Raw genomic sequence first — 15,596 nt, forward strand, 5'->3', positions numbered from 1 at the left:
CCCCTCCTTGTCCAATTCGGACTTGGGGGGGGAGGGGCGCGCGGCAGCCCCTAGGCCTCCTCTCGTCTTCCTCCACTAGGCCCATTAAGGCCCATTAGGTTACCGGGGGGTTCCGGTAACCTCCCGGTACTCCGGTAAAATGCCGATTTCACCCGGAACACTTCCGATGTCCAAATATAGGCTTCCAATAAAGCAATCTTTATGTCTCGACCATTTAGAGACTCCTCGTCATGTCTGTGATCACATCCGGGACTCCGAACTAACTTCGGTACATCAAAACTCATAAACTCATAATATAACTATCATCGAAACCTTAAGCATGCGGACCCTACGGGTTCAAAAACAATGTAGACATGACCGAGACACGTCTCCGGTCAATAACCAACAGTGGAACCTGGATGCTCATATTGGCTCCCACATATTCTATGAAGATCTTTATCGATCAGACCGCATAACAACATACGTTGTTCCCTTTGTCATCGGTATGTTACTTGCCCGAGATTCGATCGTCGGTATCTCAATACCTAGTTCAATCTCGTTACCGGGAAGTCTCTTTACTCGTTTCGTAATACATCATCTCGTAGCTAACTCATTAGTTGCAGTGCTTGCAAGGCTTATGTGATGTGCATTACCGAGAGGGCCCAGAGATACCTCTCCGACAATCGGAGTGACAAATCCTAATCTCGAAATACGCCAACCCAACATTTACCTTTGGAGACACCTGTAGATCTCCTTTATAATCACCCAGTTATGTTGTGACGTTTGGTAGCACACAAAGTGTTCCTCCGGCAAACGGGAGTTGCATAATCTCATAGTCATAGGAACATGTATAAGTCATGAAGAAAGCAATAGCAACATACTAAACGAACGGGTGCTAAGCTAATGGAATGGGTCATGTCAATCACATCATTCTTCTAATAATTTGATCACGTTAATCAAATGACAACACATGTCTATGGTTAGGAAACATAACCATCTTTGATTAACGAGCTAGTCAAGTAGAGGCATACTAGTGAAATTTAGTTTGTCTATGTATTCACACAAGTATTATGTTTCTGGATAATACAATTCTAGCATGAATAATAAACATTTATCATGATATAAGGAAATAAAATAATAACATTATTATTGCCTCTAGGGCATATTTCCTTCACAATCTTATTTTCTGTGACTATGGTTTGGATCCTTTCGACCTATGCTTCTAGTCATCGGCGACGGTTGTTATTCTGATGCGCTGGTCTTGTGTCGCCTTAGCACGACGACTTCTTGACTATCTACCACAACAAAAAATCCACTGATCCAGTGAGGGAGAGGTGTTGACTGTGGTCTGCCTTTGGCTTACTCCGGTGCTTGTAGTCATTGCTAGATGGTCTATGGATCCATATGTAATTTTTATTATTTATGGTGTTCTTTGTACTGTCATGATAGACGACGAATAGACTGGAAGTTTTCCCCCCCAAAAATAGCAATGAACACACGAAGAATCACACCAGCAAATAGCAAAGGCATACAACACCGAAACTATGCATTGGTGGAGTAAAAAAACTCCACAACGATGAAAACAATGATTAACAAGCTCCAACAACGACCATATCCACAACAACCATCCCTTGACATCACAAGTAAACAAGAAATGTTGTCCAATAGCAATGCCTTCAGGAAGGGAACGACGCTAAAGCGCCATCGTCGCCAGATCCAACTATCGAAGGCTAGATCATGTATTTTCACCTTGAAAATCAAGTCTGAGCAGATCTGAGGAATGTCATCTGAAAGGATCGACATGGACCTGGAGAGGGGGTGAATAGAAAAAAAATCAAAATTTACTTGTTAATTAGCAAGCTTAGGCAAATGGGGGATACAATGTATGCCTAACAATTGCAAAGGTGAGTCAAGTTTCTAGCAAAGATGATAGCAATAATAGTACAAACTAAACAACATATTATGATATATCGACTGCAAGGACAAGGAAAAAGTAACCACAAGTAAGGATCTAGAGTTAGGAATAACCGAACTCTGGAGATGAGGATGTATCTTGATGTTCACTTTCTTGGAGGGAAACTAGTCACCGTTGGAGGATTGGGTGTTACCACGAAGGCTCACCCCTATTCTCCTTGAGATATCACAACAAATGTGATTCCCAACCACTAGTGGTAGACCGTATACCTTGAGGCGGCTCCAAACCTTCACAAACTTTTCGGGGTAAATCACAATTTGGTTTCTCACCGAAGCATTCCTATCACCTAGGAGTCTTCAACCTCCCAGGGTAACAAGATTCACCACGAAACACAAGGAGGAATCGCCTTTGCTTTGGTGAATGTGTAGATGGGGCACTACTCCTTCACTCCTCAAAAGATCAAGAGCTTTGGGTGGCTAGGGGGTGATCTCTAAGAAATCAAGTTCTAAAAATGGAAGTGGGAGAAATGGAATCATCACCTTCTTATTGGAGAAGAAAAGTACTATTTATAAGGTCACCACAAATCCAGCCGATGTTCATAGATTCTTTTAGCCCCGGAAGTTCCAGGCAGTCCTGGAAGTTCCGACCACTAGAAGTTTCGGGCAGGTTCTGAGGTTTCTACAGACACTGCATAGTTTGTGCAATCTCTCTCAACGCCCCGAAAGCTGCCTGAACCTCAGAAGTTCCTGGCTACCCTAGAGGTTCTAGGGTTTCCAAAACATGTGTACCTTAGTAGATTTAGAGGACCTTTCCTCGCACATTTTTGTATGAATTGGGTACATATATTTGGTGTACGTGTGCTCGATTCCCACAATACCTTCATGGTGAACCCCCTCTTGATAGTGTGGTTGCCCTATTATGGACTAAAATATTAAGAAGTAAAGACACTGGCAAAATTCTTCTTTGACCTTTTTCGAATTGAGGAGCATCTAACCATCGATGCATTCTTCCATGATGTGGCAGCACTATTTATAGACTCAAGCATGCGGTTAGAACAACAAGTTATGTTGTCATTAGCACAAAAAAATAATTAAGGGCATAAATGCCCGTTTAACCTCTCCCTTTTGGCATTGATGACAACATAATAGATAGAGTAGCAAAATAGTTATGATAATAAGTCAGAATGAACTAGCCAAGAGCTCCCGTAGACATATGCCTTATTTTAATTTGCCATGGAATACAAAAGGCATAAGTGTGGAAAGGAGCTCCCCTCATTATAAGGCTGCTTCATTCATTTTATAGGATTCTTAGATTGTAGGAATAGGAAAAGTAAAGGATTGTGATGTCATGTCCACTCCAATTCTTAGGAATTTTTCATGAGGTCTCACCTAATGCTAAGAATCCTTAGGAATTAGGCTAATATGGGCACAATCCTTAGGAATGTAGCATCTCTGTTTCCTATGAAACGAATGCCCAACATAGGAAAAAATCCCATGGGAAAAAATCCTGTAGGAATCCTCCAAACCGAATAGGCCCTAAGGAATCTGATAGTACTAGTACCAGCTTGCCAAGTGCCTAGCTACTTAAAGATGTTATTTCTTTACTTTCTTTTCCCTATTCCTCCGATTAGGATGTGTTGTCATTTAAGTGAACTTGTGTAGCAATCTGTTTGACAAATGATTTACTCATCAGGAAGTAGCTTGTAGTAGCAGTGTAGTGTGGCCCCATACTATGTATTTATTAGCAATTTGGTACTCTAGTCATGCTTTCCCAGCTTGTGATTATTTTTCTTGCTTGCTTCGGTCACAATCTTGTCCAACATTTTTACATGGCATAGGATGACACGCACAAACATCTGCTTGATCATAAAATTTGATTATTTTTGCTTTATCCCCTGACAAATGGATATTAAATCTGCGTACTTAGTATTGACTGCAAGTGGCATTCTGGTTCATAGGACATTCTGAATCTGAGTACTTTGTGTGGGGCTTTTTTCCCCCGAAACCTAGGGCTCTCTGGCGGCGCTAGGGTTTGGAGTGGAAACCGATCGGCGGCCGCGGAGATCATCGGCGGGCCGCCCAAGGGCTTGGCCGGGGTGATGGCTACACCACCGGCGGCGGAGGCGGCGCAAGGGGACTCTAGTTCGACCAACCCTAGATCGGCGAGGGAGAGACTAGAGGAAGCTCTGGGGAAGCTGGATATATCCGAAGAGGAGGCGACTCCTCTCGTGATAGATGACCAGCAGGACGGTGCTCCGGCGAAGTGGTTGCTAGCAGGGAAGGTTCTCTACCGAAACCTGTATCATATTCATACCATTGGCAACGCTTTGCGACCGGCTTGGGGAAACCCTAGAGGACTGCAATTCCGATCAACTGGGGCGAACACTTTTGTTGCTGAATTTGAGGCCCAGCGTGATCGTGATAGAGTGTGGGTGGGATCGCCCTGACACATCAACAAGAACGCGGTCATCCTGGCCGAGTTCGAAGAGTGCATGCGCCCTGATGAGGTCATGTTTGATCGACTATAAGTTTGGGCTAGGGTTTTGAATTTACCCTACAACCTGAGAGATGAAGCATGGAGCCTCCCAATAGCACGGATGATTGATAAGGAGGTGTAGATTGCTAAGTTCAACCACAATGGAAGGCTATCTCCGAGTCAACTGTGCTCATACTACTTTGATGGTGAAATGAGCTCGTACTAATTTCTTGATCTGAATTCTGAACTCTTCTCCAAGTCAAATGTGCTAACCAGAGGTTGCTACCTATGTACGAAATGTGCACATTGGACATATATGTGTTATGTTGGGAGCAACACAAAATTCTTTTGCAAACATCAGAAAAGGCTGTTAAAAAGCAATTATGGCTATATCAAGGAAATTTTCGTACTAAATAAAAGATAGAAAGATCAGTAAAAGGTGATGACAGCTATACCTCTCCAGCATCAGTCAACAGCTCCAAAGTTCTAGCACTTGAAAGAGACTCAAGAATATGACGTCCACCTAAAATCTTCCTGCCATTGCATTCTCTGTTTCCACCATAGTTACCATCTTTACTGGAAAGCTGACCTTTACCTTTGCAGCCATACTTTGCATCATTTGCAATCTCACTGTATTCATAGGTATTGTCATCACTGTCGATATCACTACCATAATCAAAATTATCCTTGTAACGACCCTGCGTGTAACTTTCTTCAGCAAAAGTATGTCCATATCCAAACCTTATAAAATGATCATATCCAAAATCATCACCCAAGGAAGAGTCATCATGAATCTTAGAGCTCTCTGTCCAATCATTATCATCACCATCACCCCCGTCATCATCAGTAGTTTCATCACAGTCATCTTCATCACTGATGTGTTCAAAGTCATCACCCAAGAAAGAGTCATCCAGTATGATAATGCGTGTGACCAGTGACCCCAAGTTCTTGAACGATGGGACTCGGACGTAAGGCATGGTGACGCGCAGAATTAGGAGGCTCGGAGCAGCGACGGAGAAGGCACAGTTGGTCTTGCACTTGAGCATGATCAAAGTCTTCAAAGAGGCAGACACAATCCCGGCGCCCGTCACTAGGCAATCCTTGAGATCCAGCTCCTCCAAAGACCTGCAGCTGGAAGAGAGCTGCTTGAGGACCCTGTCGTCGAGCCTAGCATACGACAGCTTCAGCACCTTGAGATGGCAGGAGACGAACCGCACGCGGTCCAACGATGCGATCTCCGAGCGATGCCCGGCGAGATGGATGACCCGCGCGTTGCGGTTGATGGCGGCCGTGATCCACGCATTGGCGTCGTTCTTGTCGTAGCCGGCGTCCTCGTCGCCGGACCGCAGGCGGAGCGTGCCCACGGGCGCCGCCGCGTCGCGCAGGAGGAAGAGGCGGTGCACGAAGTGGCGGAACTCCCCCGGCGAGTCGGCGTCGCGGCCGGAGGAGTGGCTCACGCGGAGGTCGACGCAGGGCGAGGAAGCCCAGAGGTGGCGCCACCGCCGCGCGAGCACGCAGGTGCGGACCGCCTCCCACGCCTTGAGGGATGACATGATGTGGTGCAGGAGCGCGTCCAGGAGGGCGCTGAGGCGGTCGGGCTTGAGGCCGGCGCCGCGGCGCGGCCCCGGGCGCTGGGTGGTGCTCCGGCGCATTTCGTCAAGCAGAAGACCTGCACCGGGGTTTAGGGTCACCCCGCAGCAGCCTCGTCAGTCGGGATTTTGAAATCCCGGGGGGATATGCATACGGACGGAGACGAGGAATGGAACTTACGAAGAGAAACTCAGCGAAATGGGCGGAGTCTGTTGCCGCTTTCTCGGTTTCGGTGTGCGGCTGCTTGGGAGTGAATTGTCGAGTGGGATGGCGTAAACTCCCAAGTCTTTTTTTATTGAGAGTGAACTCCACTTGTATCCCCGTTTTGTAAATTTGTGGCATTGTCAACATTCAAAAAATTAAACTAAATTGTGGGCAGTGTATACTGGGAGACGCTAGACCTACGGACAGCTTCGTACGGAATTAGAGTTACGGATCAGCACCACATTCAACCTCTGTCCCCGTCTCCTCGATCCCATCACCGACACACTCACCTTATCCGCTCCCTTCACTGGCCGACAGCCCGCTCCCTCTCAACCCTCCTTAGTCCCCGCCGCCACACTCAACCTCATCGAGCATGTCGGTGCGGCCACGTCCTCCCCGGCACACACCGTGAGAGTTCTGGGAGAGGGTATGGGACTACTTTGAGTGGATCAAGGACGACGCACACCGTAAAGCTGAATCAGTCGTTGGACGGGCCCGCCGCCCTTGAGTATTTTGACTCGATGTCGATAGCAGCCTAGCAGAAAATGGACGTCGCGCTCACGCCGGCCTTCAGATGCATAGTGTGGCGACTCTACTATGTTTGCTCTTAAATCTCCTTCTGCCAGCACAGGCCATAAAACCACCCCAGCTCACTTGACTGCATCATATTTTGAGGTACAATGTGGCGGAAAATTTAAATGGAGTAAATACTATCACAAATACAAAAACAGTGGGTAAACATTGGAATTCACTCTCTTATTAACTGTGTCATTTTCAATTAAAAAACACTGTGCATTTTTTCAGGTGTGTTGGTATTTGTTATTCAGAGCGAAAATACCTCGCTGCTCATAGTGGTAGGCACACATGATTGCAGAGCATGAAGCTTACCTCAATATTCTACCTGTTGCATATGAAGTTTATTTCCTTTTTACTACAGTTAAAACATATTTCAATATACTACTAAACTTATGAAGATAAAAAAAACCTGACAAATGAACCCTACGGTCATACTGTCGGAGCGAAATAACAAAGCGTATCTCCGCTGTACCACAATTCAGGCAAGGAGCATCCATAATTTTGTTTCTATTCCGGTAAGAAAGCAAAGTTACTACAGAACACACATATGAACTCATCCCACGGGATTCTAGGAAGAACATCCCAACGATTTGTACTGATAAATAGTTCCATCATCCATGCTACTAAAAAAAGACGTCAAAGGATCCAGTGAAGCTTTGAAAGCATCATCAGTACCTCATGGAGATCAAGGGTTCTTACTAGGTCCTTGCTAACTACATAATGCATGGTTCGATCGCGGCAGGATTTATCATCTAGAAGACCCCTCATAAACTTCTGGATGTCATGTTACATCCAGTCGTCCCCACATTCATCCAGTTCTTGCTTGGCGAGTTCCCTCATAAACTTTTGGCCGCGGAGATCTGGTAGAAATATCAGAAAGTAGATGACTATAGATTAGGACCATGTATGAAAGAACATCTTCTAATTTAATAGAATACACATCTCATGTAATTAATAGAATACACATCTCATGTAATAGAATATTGATGAAACACTAAGCAGATCATATGCCACCTAAAAACATATTTAGCTTTTCAAGAACATGGCAATGTGTGTCATTACATCTCAGTAAATAGCACATGAACATATAAACCAACAAACCAGTAAGGATGTACTGATATTGGAAGTAAATACAAAATGGTATATGAAGAGAAGGTATGACTCACGAGCATTCCCGCTCCGACGCACATAAATATACTGAAGGGGTATACCATTTGCGCTGAACATATGTGCCAAGGTGTGGACTCTCCCATCATCCTTTGAACATTTGATCTTAACCATTCTAAGGTCTTTGCAAGTAAATGATCTCCTCTCAAGCTTGATACCTGTTTCCAATGCCTTCCTCATGCCGAAGTTCTTTAGCACATTAACCAAATTGTTATTAAGCATGCGATCAGAAAAATAAAGTCAAGGATCAAGTAGCATACACCAAATATGTAATCACACATACCAATTTAAGTTGGAGAAAAAACCTCTTTATATTAGGTGAATGTTGTAGCAAGAAAATTAATGCATCAAAATCAGCGGCCATACACCATTCACCAAGGGACAGGGTCTTCAGGTTGCTAAAAGTTGGACACCTTTTCAATTCCCTACTCAGAGCCACCTTCATATTGCAGCCAAAAGAGTATTTAGCAAAGAAAAGTAGTAAGTCGAATCAACTTCTCAGTTCTCACAATACAAACTGCTTACGAGTGGTTTATTAAACAGAAATAATAAAACAAAGAAACCCATCTCAAAAAAGAAGGTAAAACAACATATAACATATAATTAGGCCTCCTTTGGTTCATAGGATAGGAAAATCATAATAATAGAAAAGTCATAGGAAGTGAGATGACATGCATCTCAGTTCCTATAGGAAAAAGAGATGTCACTAGGTTCATAGGATAGAAAATTTTCCATTAGGTATGAGCTAATGTTTTTCCCCTTTGAAATGTGAAGGATAGGAACAGATCCTACATAGAAATAAGAATCCATTCCTACAAACCAAACGGTTCTATATGAAATTTTCCTTTAGAAATCTTATCCTATAGAATTCCTACAAAATTCCTTAATCAGTTTTCTAGTAACTGAAGGAACATCGGCCTTAGACTCTCTAATAATGACTGGATATAATTAATCAGTTTTTTTACATTATATATAGTTAATCTGTTGAAAAGATACACTGTTGCAACAAAGAGAAACACGACAAACAATCCTATGAGAACGTAAATGGTGAACAATGCTCCCTCGAATCTACTGTCTTTCATCTAACTGATTCCCTACTACTACATTTGATGATTAAGCAAACTAGTACTAATTTATTAATTTAAACTCTGTAACCAGGTATTGACACTAGAGCAGAAGGTCAGAAATGTGTTTGTTCGACACATGTATTCTGTTCAAGGGAACACGACGTTTCTTTCTGAAACGTCCGGAAAACATGTCCCATGATAACTACGGTCTGTGGAAAATATAAATAGAAAATAAGAGAGGAAAGAGACAGATCAGTAAATGATGGTGATAGATATACCTCTCCAGCATCAGTTAACAACTCCAAGCTTGTAGCAGTAGAAAGGCTCTCAAGCATATTATGGCCACCTAGAATCTTACTATAATTTCCACCACTATTTCCACCATACTTACCATCTTCACTGGAAAGCTTGGCCCCTTTGTAGCCATACTTTGCATCATTTGCAATCTCACTGTATTCATAGGTATTGTCATCACTATCAATATCGCTACCATAATCGTAATTATCCTTGTAACGGCTGTGTCCATATCTTCCTTTAGGAAAACCATATCCAAATCCAAACTTATCAAAATCGCCATCATCACTGATGCATCCAAAGTTATTATCACTGATGTATCCAAAATTATCATCACTGATGTATCCAAAATCATCATCACTCAAGGAACAGTCATCATGAATGTTATAGTTCTCACTCTTATCATCGTTGTGGTTATCATCATCAGTAGTTTCATCAAAATTATCTTCATCACTGATGTATCCAAAATCATCACACAAGAGAGAATCGTCAAGTATGATGGTGCTTGTGACCAGTGACCCAAAGTTCGTAAATGACGGAACTCGGACGGAAGGCGTGATGAGGCGAAGAAGCACAAGGTTCGGAGCAGTGATCAAGAATTCCCAGTTGAACGTGCATTTGAGCATGATTAAAGTCTTCAAAGAGGTAGACACAATCCCAGGGCCAGTGACCAAGCAATCCTTCAGATCCAGCTCTTCCAGGGATTTGCAACTAGAAGAAAGCTGTCCAAGGATCCTATCGTCGAGCATGGCATACGACAACTTCAAGATCTTGAGATGGCAAGAGACGAAGGGCACGCGGTCCAGTGACGCGACTCCCTTACGATGTCCAACAAGATGAATAACCCGCGCTTTGCGGCCGATAGCAGTCCTGATCCACGAGTTGGCATCTTTCTCGTCGAAGCCCACATAGTCATCGCTGAACCGCAGGCGGAGCGTGTCCACCGAAGCGGACACATCACGGTGGAGGAAGAGGCTGTCCACGAAGTCACGGAACTCCTCCGGCGGGTTGGCATCGCGGAAGGAGGAGTGGCGCACGCGGAGGTCGATGCAGGGCGCGGACGCCCAGAGGTGGCGCCAGCACCGCGCGAGCACGCAGGTGGGCACCACCTCCCACGCCTTCAGGAACGACATGATGTGGTGCAGGAGCGCGTCCGGTAGGGCGCTGAGGCGGTCGAAAGTGACGGCGCTGGCGCCGGCGCCGGAGGCTGACGTCTGGCCAGCGCGGCGGTAAGGCCCCTAGCGCTGGGAGGTTGTCCGGCGCATTTCGTCGAGCAGATGGCCTGCGTACAGGTTCACGGGCACCCGGCGTAAAGATTACGCAGGAAAATCCATGGAGGAATATGCGTATGGAGATTGGATCGGATCTAGAGGGGTTGAGGGACGAAGGGATCCAACTTACGGAGAGATTCGTCAAAATGGCGTGGAGTTCTTCGCCGCTTTTCAAATTCGAAATTTTGGGGATGGAGTTCGATCGCGACTCGCCTTCTCCCCCGTAGCAAATGGGGGCGGCGGCTGCTGCTTGGGTCGATGGGCCTTTGGGCATTCTGTCGCGTGTGTTACCAAAAGGGTGGCCCAGTTAGCTAACCCATCTATTTCTCTGAATTTCCTCAAAAAAAAAATATTTCTCTGAATCCCCTAAAAAATCTATTTCTCTGAAAAAAGTACTATGAAAATTTCTCCAAAAATAAAGCTAATGCATTCTACTGCTTCATAGCGATGACCCAATGTGCTTTTACCTAGAACATTCTGGACTAATAAATTGTCCAATTGGACCATAAACTTGGACAGATGCACACTTTTGTCCATTAATTAACTCAAAAATTGCGCATCAGGAGCCATAAACCCGTTCAAGTGATACACATTGGTTTTAACAAAAGGTTTAAAGAGGACTTATATGTGAGTTTTTTTTTGTGTAGGGGGGTGGGGGGGGGGTCTAGAAAAAATATATTCCAAGGTCAAAACGCCATTGCATGCCTCATACTTTTCGGCGGCATCAAGGAGGCGGCGGTAATGACGTGTAGGAATAAGATCTCTTTGGTCTCTCCCTACCTCAATGATATCCGTTCCGGTGTGAAGGGGTCTATGAGAGTTTGTATCCTCGGATATCTTGTCTCTCTTCAGATCTTGGCTTTTGGTGTGTCATTCAAGCAGAGCAATTGGCTAGCCATTGGTGCGACGACTTTGACATCTTATTTTGTGTTGTTCTATTGCTTGGTCTAGTTTATCCAACCCTCTAAAACGATGGTGACGGATTGCAAGTTTGTTTTGCATGGGATGATGCTCCAACTGATGTTTCGTCAACGACTTCTAGATCTCCTCGCAAGGGACGAGTGGTTATTGCGGTCTTTAAAGCATGGTACGACGAAGGCGTTTGCAGATATCCCCTTCTTTTACTACTGGTTTAGTGCATTTTCAATCTCTCCTCGAGTGTCGTACAATCGAAGGAAAAAGAATAATACCCCCTTTATCCCAAAAAAAGTGTCGCTAATTTGGTATAATGTTGTACTAACTTTGTATTAAATCAGCGGCACTTATTTTGTAGCGTTTTTATCATTTATGCCACTAGTTGTGTCGCACTGCTTAATTTTGCCATTAGGAATTTCAACTGCTCAAAAATGACATCGCTTCGTAAGGCGCATGCTCAAAAATACCACTAGACATCATTATTGTCAACTCAAATCTCGTTTGCCATGTTGTAGTGGCATAAATACCTATGGACGAACATGTCAACTCTCCCTTTATCTCACTACAATAATGTGTGCGTCCTACTTGATCCCAACAACGTTCCTATTTTTCTATAAAATTATTCGCTTGCTTACTCCTAATAAGTGGGGGCCACACATATCATTGTGAGATAGAGAGAGTGAATGTGGGCTTAGGGGTATTTTTGTCATATAACATGGTCAATGGAGTTGACCTTACAATAACGATGTCTAATGGCATTTTGAGCAAACATCTAGGGGAACAATGACATTTTCTAGATATGTAATGGCATTTTTGAGCAGTTGTAACTTCTAATGGCCAAACTAAGTAGTGAGACACAACTAGATATGTAATGGAGGGAGTAGTATGTTTGGCAATGTAATTTTATTTTGTACTATCCAGTTGTGTTTCAATTGTATTGTCTAGTATTTTCCTTGCTAAATATCAGATATAATATGCCTTTTTGGATGTCTTTTTTTAATGTATCCATAAGAGAGAAACAACATAGTGAATTAAACATGCAAACACGCCATAGTACATAAATATAAACATAACGACAATGATCGTGTGTACATAATTTACAAGAACATAGAGATCGGACTAACATATTTACATGGAAATTATGACAAAGCTCAGCTCATGATCACGTCCTTGTGTTTGTCTGTCCAACATTGACCTCGTCTGTGGTGGTGGCACGAACAAGCAAATCAAGCGCCTCCACAACAGCTAGCATGCTTAGACGTTTCTCGGGGCTTGCGTGAAGGCACCTATACGCGACCATGCAAGCTTCATGTGCCGCTGCGACTGGGTAAATGTCTTTTAACACCGGGTCCATGACCCTCCCCAGCTCGAGCGGGTCTCTCAGACGCGGTCGTAGATTCTGCAGGTTCTGTTCTGAAGCTCGCGTCACCCAATCCAACCTCTGCCTGGTTAGGATCTCTAGTAACACCACCCCGAAGCAGTAGACGTCGCACTTCATAGTGAAGTCCCCAGACATGACGTACTCCGGCGGACAGCCGTACCCACTTGTCATGAGTGTGTACTCGTTAGAGTCGTCACCTTTCCCATATTTCCTGGCGAACCACAGGTCCGAAAGCTTGACATTGTTATACTGAAGTGTACAAAAAGTGAAAATCATTAGCGAGTGTATGTTGGGTCTAGCCAGTTAATATCAATGGCCTTTCCAGTGGCCATGTTGAAAAAAATGCTTAATGACGATGTCCATGACTCTTTCAGTGCATAAACAAAAATGCAAATTCTTGTCAAATGGAAAAAATCATGATTGCAGAAGTAAATTAAGAAGACACACATTCGTGTGCAAACGGACAAGCCCATGCAAGCACATCCTCTAATCTCATGTCAATTTTTATGCAAAACACAACTGTAAGTCATGGGCATGAAGATTTGACGTTGGCTAACAGAACGAGATGCGAAGCCCTAGCTGTTGCTTTTTCCTTTCTTGCAACATGCTACCTGTGTGCCTACTAATATTTACTTACCTGAATGGTGCACTAACTTTAGAATGAGAACATACAACAACTATTGTGCTAGTTCAAACAAGTTATCCTCAAGGACTAGGTTATGAGAGGATTGGTGGATTGGTGATAAATCCATGTATTCCAAATATGCTAGGCCATATAATTTGTCACATAGTAAGAACATCACTCCTACTAGACTTCTCTATGAATGGCGGGGAGTCTAAATTCCAGAAGAATTTTGTGGGGGTTTAGCTGTGATGTGGTGTGATTTAATCAAATTGTTTGATGGCTTCTCTATCAGTGGCGACGATGAAGAATCTATTCAGAGTCTTTGTTCTCCTGGATAATTTAGTGTTCAATGTATATTATGCACCTATGCAAGTAGCTTTTACGTTTGAGGATATTTGGTTTAGAAAATGCCATTGAAAATCGAGGTGTTTCTACGGATTGCTTTTCTTAAGAGCACTCTAACTAGAGATGCTTCACTAAATAGGGGATAGACTAGAATGACAAATGTCTGTTTGGTATTAGGGAAGAAAGAATTGACACTTTTTCTTTACTTGTCCAATGGCCAGATATACCTCGGGAGTAGCTTTGTGCACTTTTAACCTAAGAGTTGCTCATGTCAATTTTAGTATGCTACCTACATGGGTTAACAACTTCACGGCTAAAGCTAGAAATGATGCCTGCTTTAGAGGAATTTATCCTAATGATTCTATCGATATAGTATTTACTATAGCTGATTACATATCTTTTTGGTCTAACTTACATAAGTAACTATTTCTAAAGTTGCAATGCAGCGTAGCAAACAACTTCACGGCTAAAGCTAGGCTTATTGTTTTAGATGTGTTGTTGTTATCAGGGTTTTGTGGATAGCTAGAAATGATACCCGCTTTTGAGGAATTTACCCCAACGATTCTTTTTGTGTAACTTACAAATGTAAGTACTTCTAAAGTTGCGATGCAACGGAGCAAAGCTCCTTATAGTGGCCACAATTTTTTTCAACGGCAAGCAAGGTTGGGTAATGAAGCTGATGAAGGAAATTGCAAGGCGCTTTGTCTCTGTAATGATTAGGGAGCTACTATGGATGACAATGGGTTTGATAATGGTTTTGTCATGCTTTATACCATTTTAGTTTCTTGATGTAGTGGTAAGTCTTAATTTTTCAAGTGGAAGTGTCCCACATGGTGGATGTTTTCACAGTTGCCAAATGCCGAATGGTTCTAAGTATATATAGTCTTGTTAATTGTTGTACTCTCCTCCCGGGCTAGGTGGTTGTTTCTTTCTTTCCAATTGTTGGCTAGTGAACACGGTCAAACAAACAAAAATGTTGGGAGTGTTGTACTATCAATTTTATTCCAACGAAATTAGGATGCAAAGCTTCTTTTATAAAAAAATAGGCATCCTTTCGAAATTCCGTGCATATGACATAAATAAATAATCACATAGAAAAGAGGAAGAATGATCACCGAGTCTAGTAAGATGTTGGAGGCGTTAAATTTGCTGGAGATCAATGGCTTCTCTTCACCGTGGAGGGACAACAACCCTTTCGCGGTAGCTAGAGCAATGCTTAATCGTGTTGACAATGACAACACAACACGAATATCTAAAACATATTAAACATAATATTTTTTGTTACCGATAGATATCACATGAAATTATTTTGCAGGTACTTGTCACCGGGAAATTAACTTATTCCATTTTAGTTTTAGTAGCAGAAATCATTAATCATAATCATGCTCGGCACGCACCACAAATCACTTTCAAAGAAGTATTACTTTTGTAAATGTGGGTTAGACTCAACATGTTCATTGGGAGGTTTCCAGCATACAAATCATTGGGAGGTTTTAGTAGCAGTAGCCGATCATCTTCACCAGGCTCGGCTGCCGCGGCTGCAGCTCCCCCAGGAATATCGAATCTTTCTAGCCACATTGAAGGAAGTCAATTAGAGACATCCACTAATCGAACACGTACACTATCTATACCTACATACCAGATGTTCCTCGGAGTGGTAGTTGTCTGCCCGCGCTCTCTTGACTGCGACGGGCTGCGCACGGAGCCCCGGCGGGATGCCGTCCTCGAGGGATCCCCTGTACACCGTCCCGAAACTGCCACTGCCGATTTTGTTTCTGGAGGCGAACCCTCC

General features: G+C 43.4%; 1 protein-coding gene and 1 pseudogene across 1 annotated transcript; both read right to left on the bottom strand.

Moving 5' to 3' along the window:
* Nucleotides 1-4,892: 4,892 nt before the first annotated feature.
* Nucleotides 4,893-7,029, bottom strand: LOC119357650 (F-box protein At5g03100-like). The gene is made up of 3 exons (XM_037624524.1): nucleotides 7,002-7,029; nucleotides 5,039-6,038; nucleotides 4,893-4,956 (listed from the first exon to the last, which is right to left on the bottom strand). The coding sequence occupies exons 1-3, from the start codon at nucleotides 7,027-7,029 to the stop codon at nucleotides 4,893-4,895; spliced, it is 1,092 nt and encodes a 363-aa protein (XP_037480421.1).
* A 176-nt stretch (nucleotides 7,030-7,205) lies between these two features.
* Nucleotides 7,206-10,812, bottom strand: LOC119357651 (annotated as a pseudogene).
* Between the last annotated feature and the right edge of the window lie 4,784 nt (nucleotides 10,813-15,596).

This window comes from Triticum dicoccoides, chromosome 2A (genome assembly GCF_002162155.2).
Source record: "Triticum dicoccoides isolate Atlit2015 ecotype Zavitan chromosome 2A, WEW_v2.0, whole genome shotgun sequence".
NCBI lineage: Eukaryota > Viridiplantae > Streptophyta > Magnoliopsida > Poales > Poaceae > Triticum > Triticum dicoccoides.

What these genes read in the sequence shown, in the direction of transcription:
- LOC119357650 (XM_037624524.1), bottom strand. Translation starts at nt 7,029, where the DNA reads ATGTGTGCCTACCACTATGAGCAGCGAG. An exon ending in CTACCACTATGAGCAGCGAG is followed by an intron (nt 6,039 to 7,001) that starts GTATTTTCGCTC and finishes ACCCCGGTGCAG; the next exon opens with GTCTTCTGCTTGACGAAATG. An exon ending in AAGGATAATTTTGATTATGG is followed by an intron (nt 4,957 to 5,038) that starts TAGTGATATCGA and finishes AAAGGTAAAGGT; the next exon opens with CAGCTTTCCAGTAAAGATGG.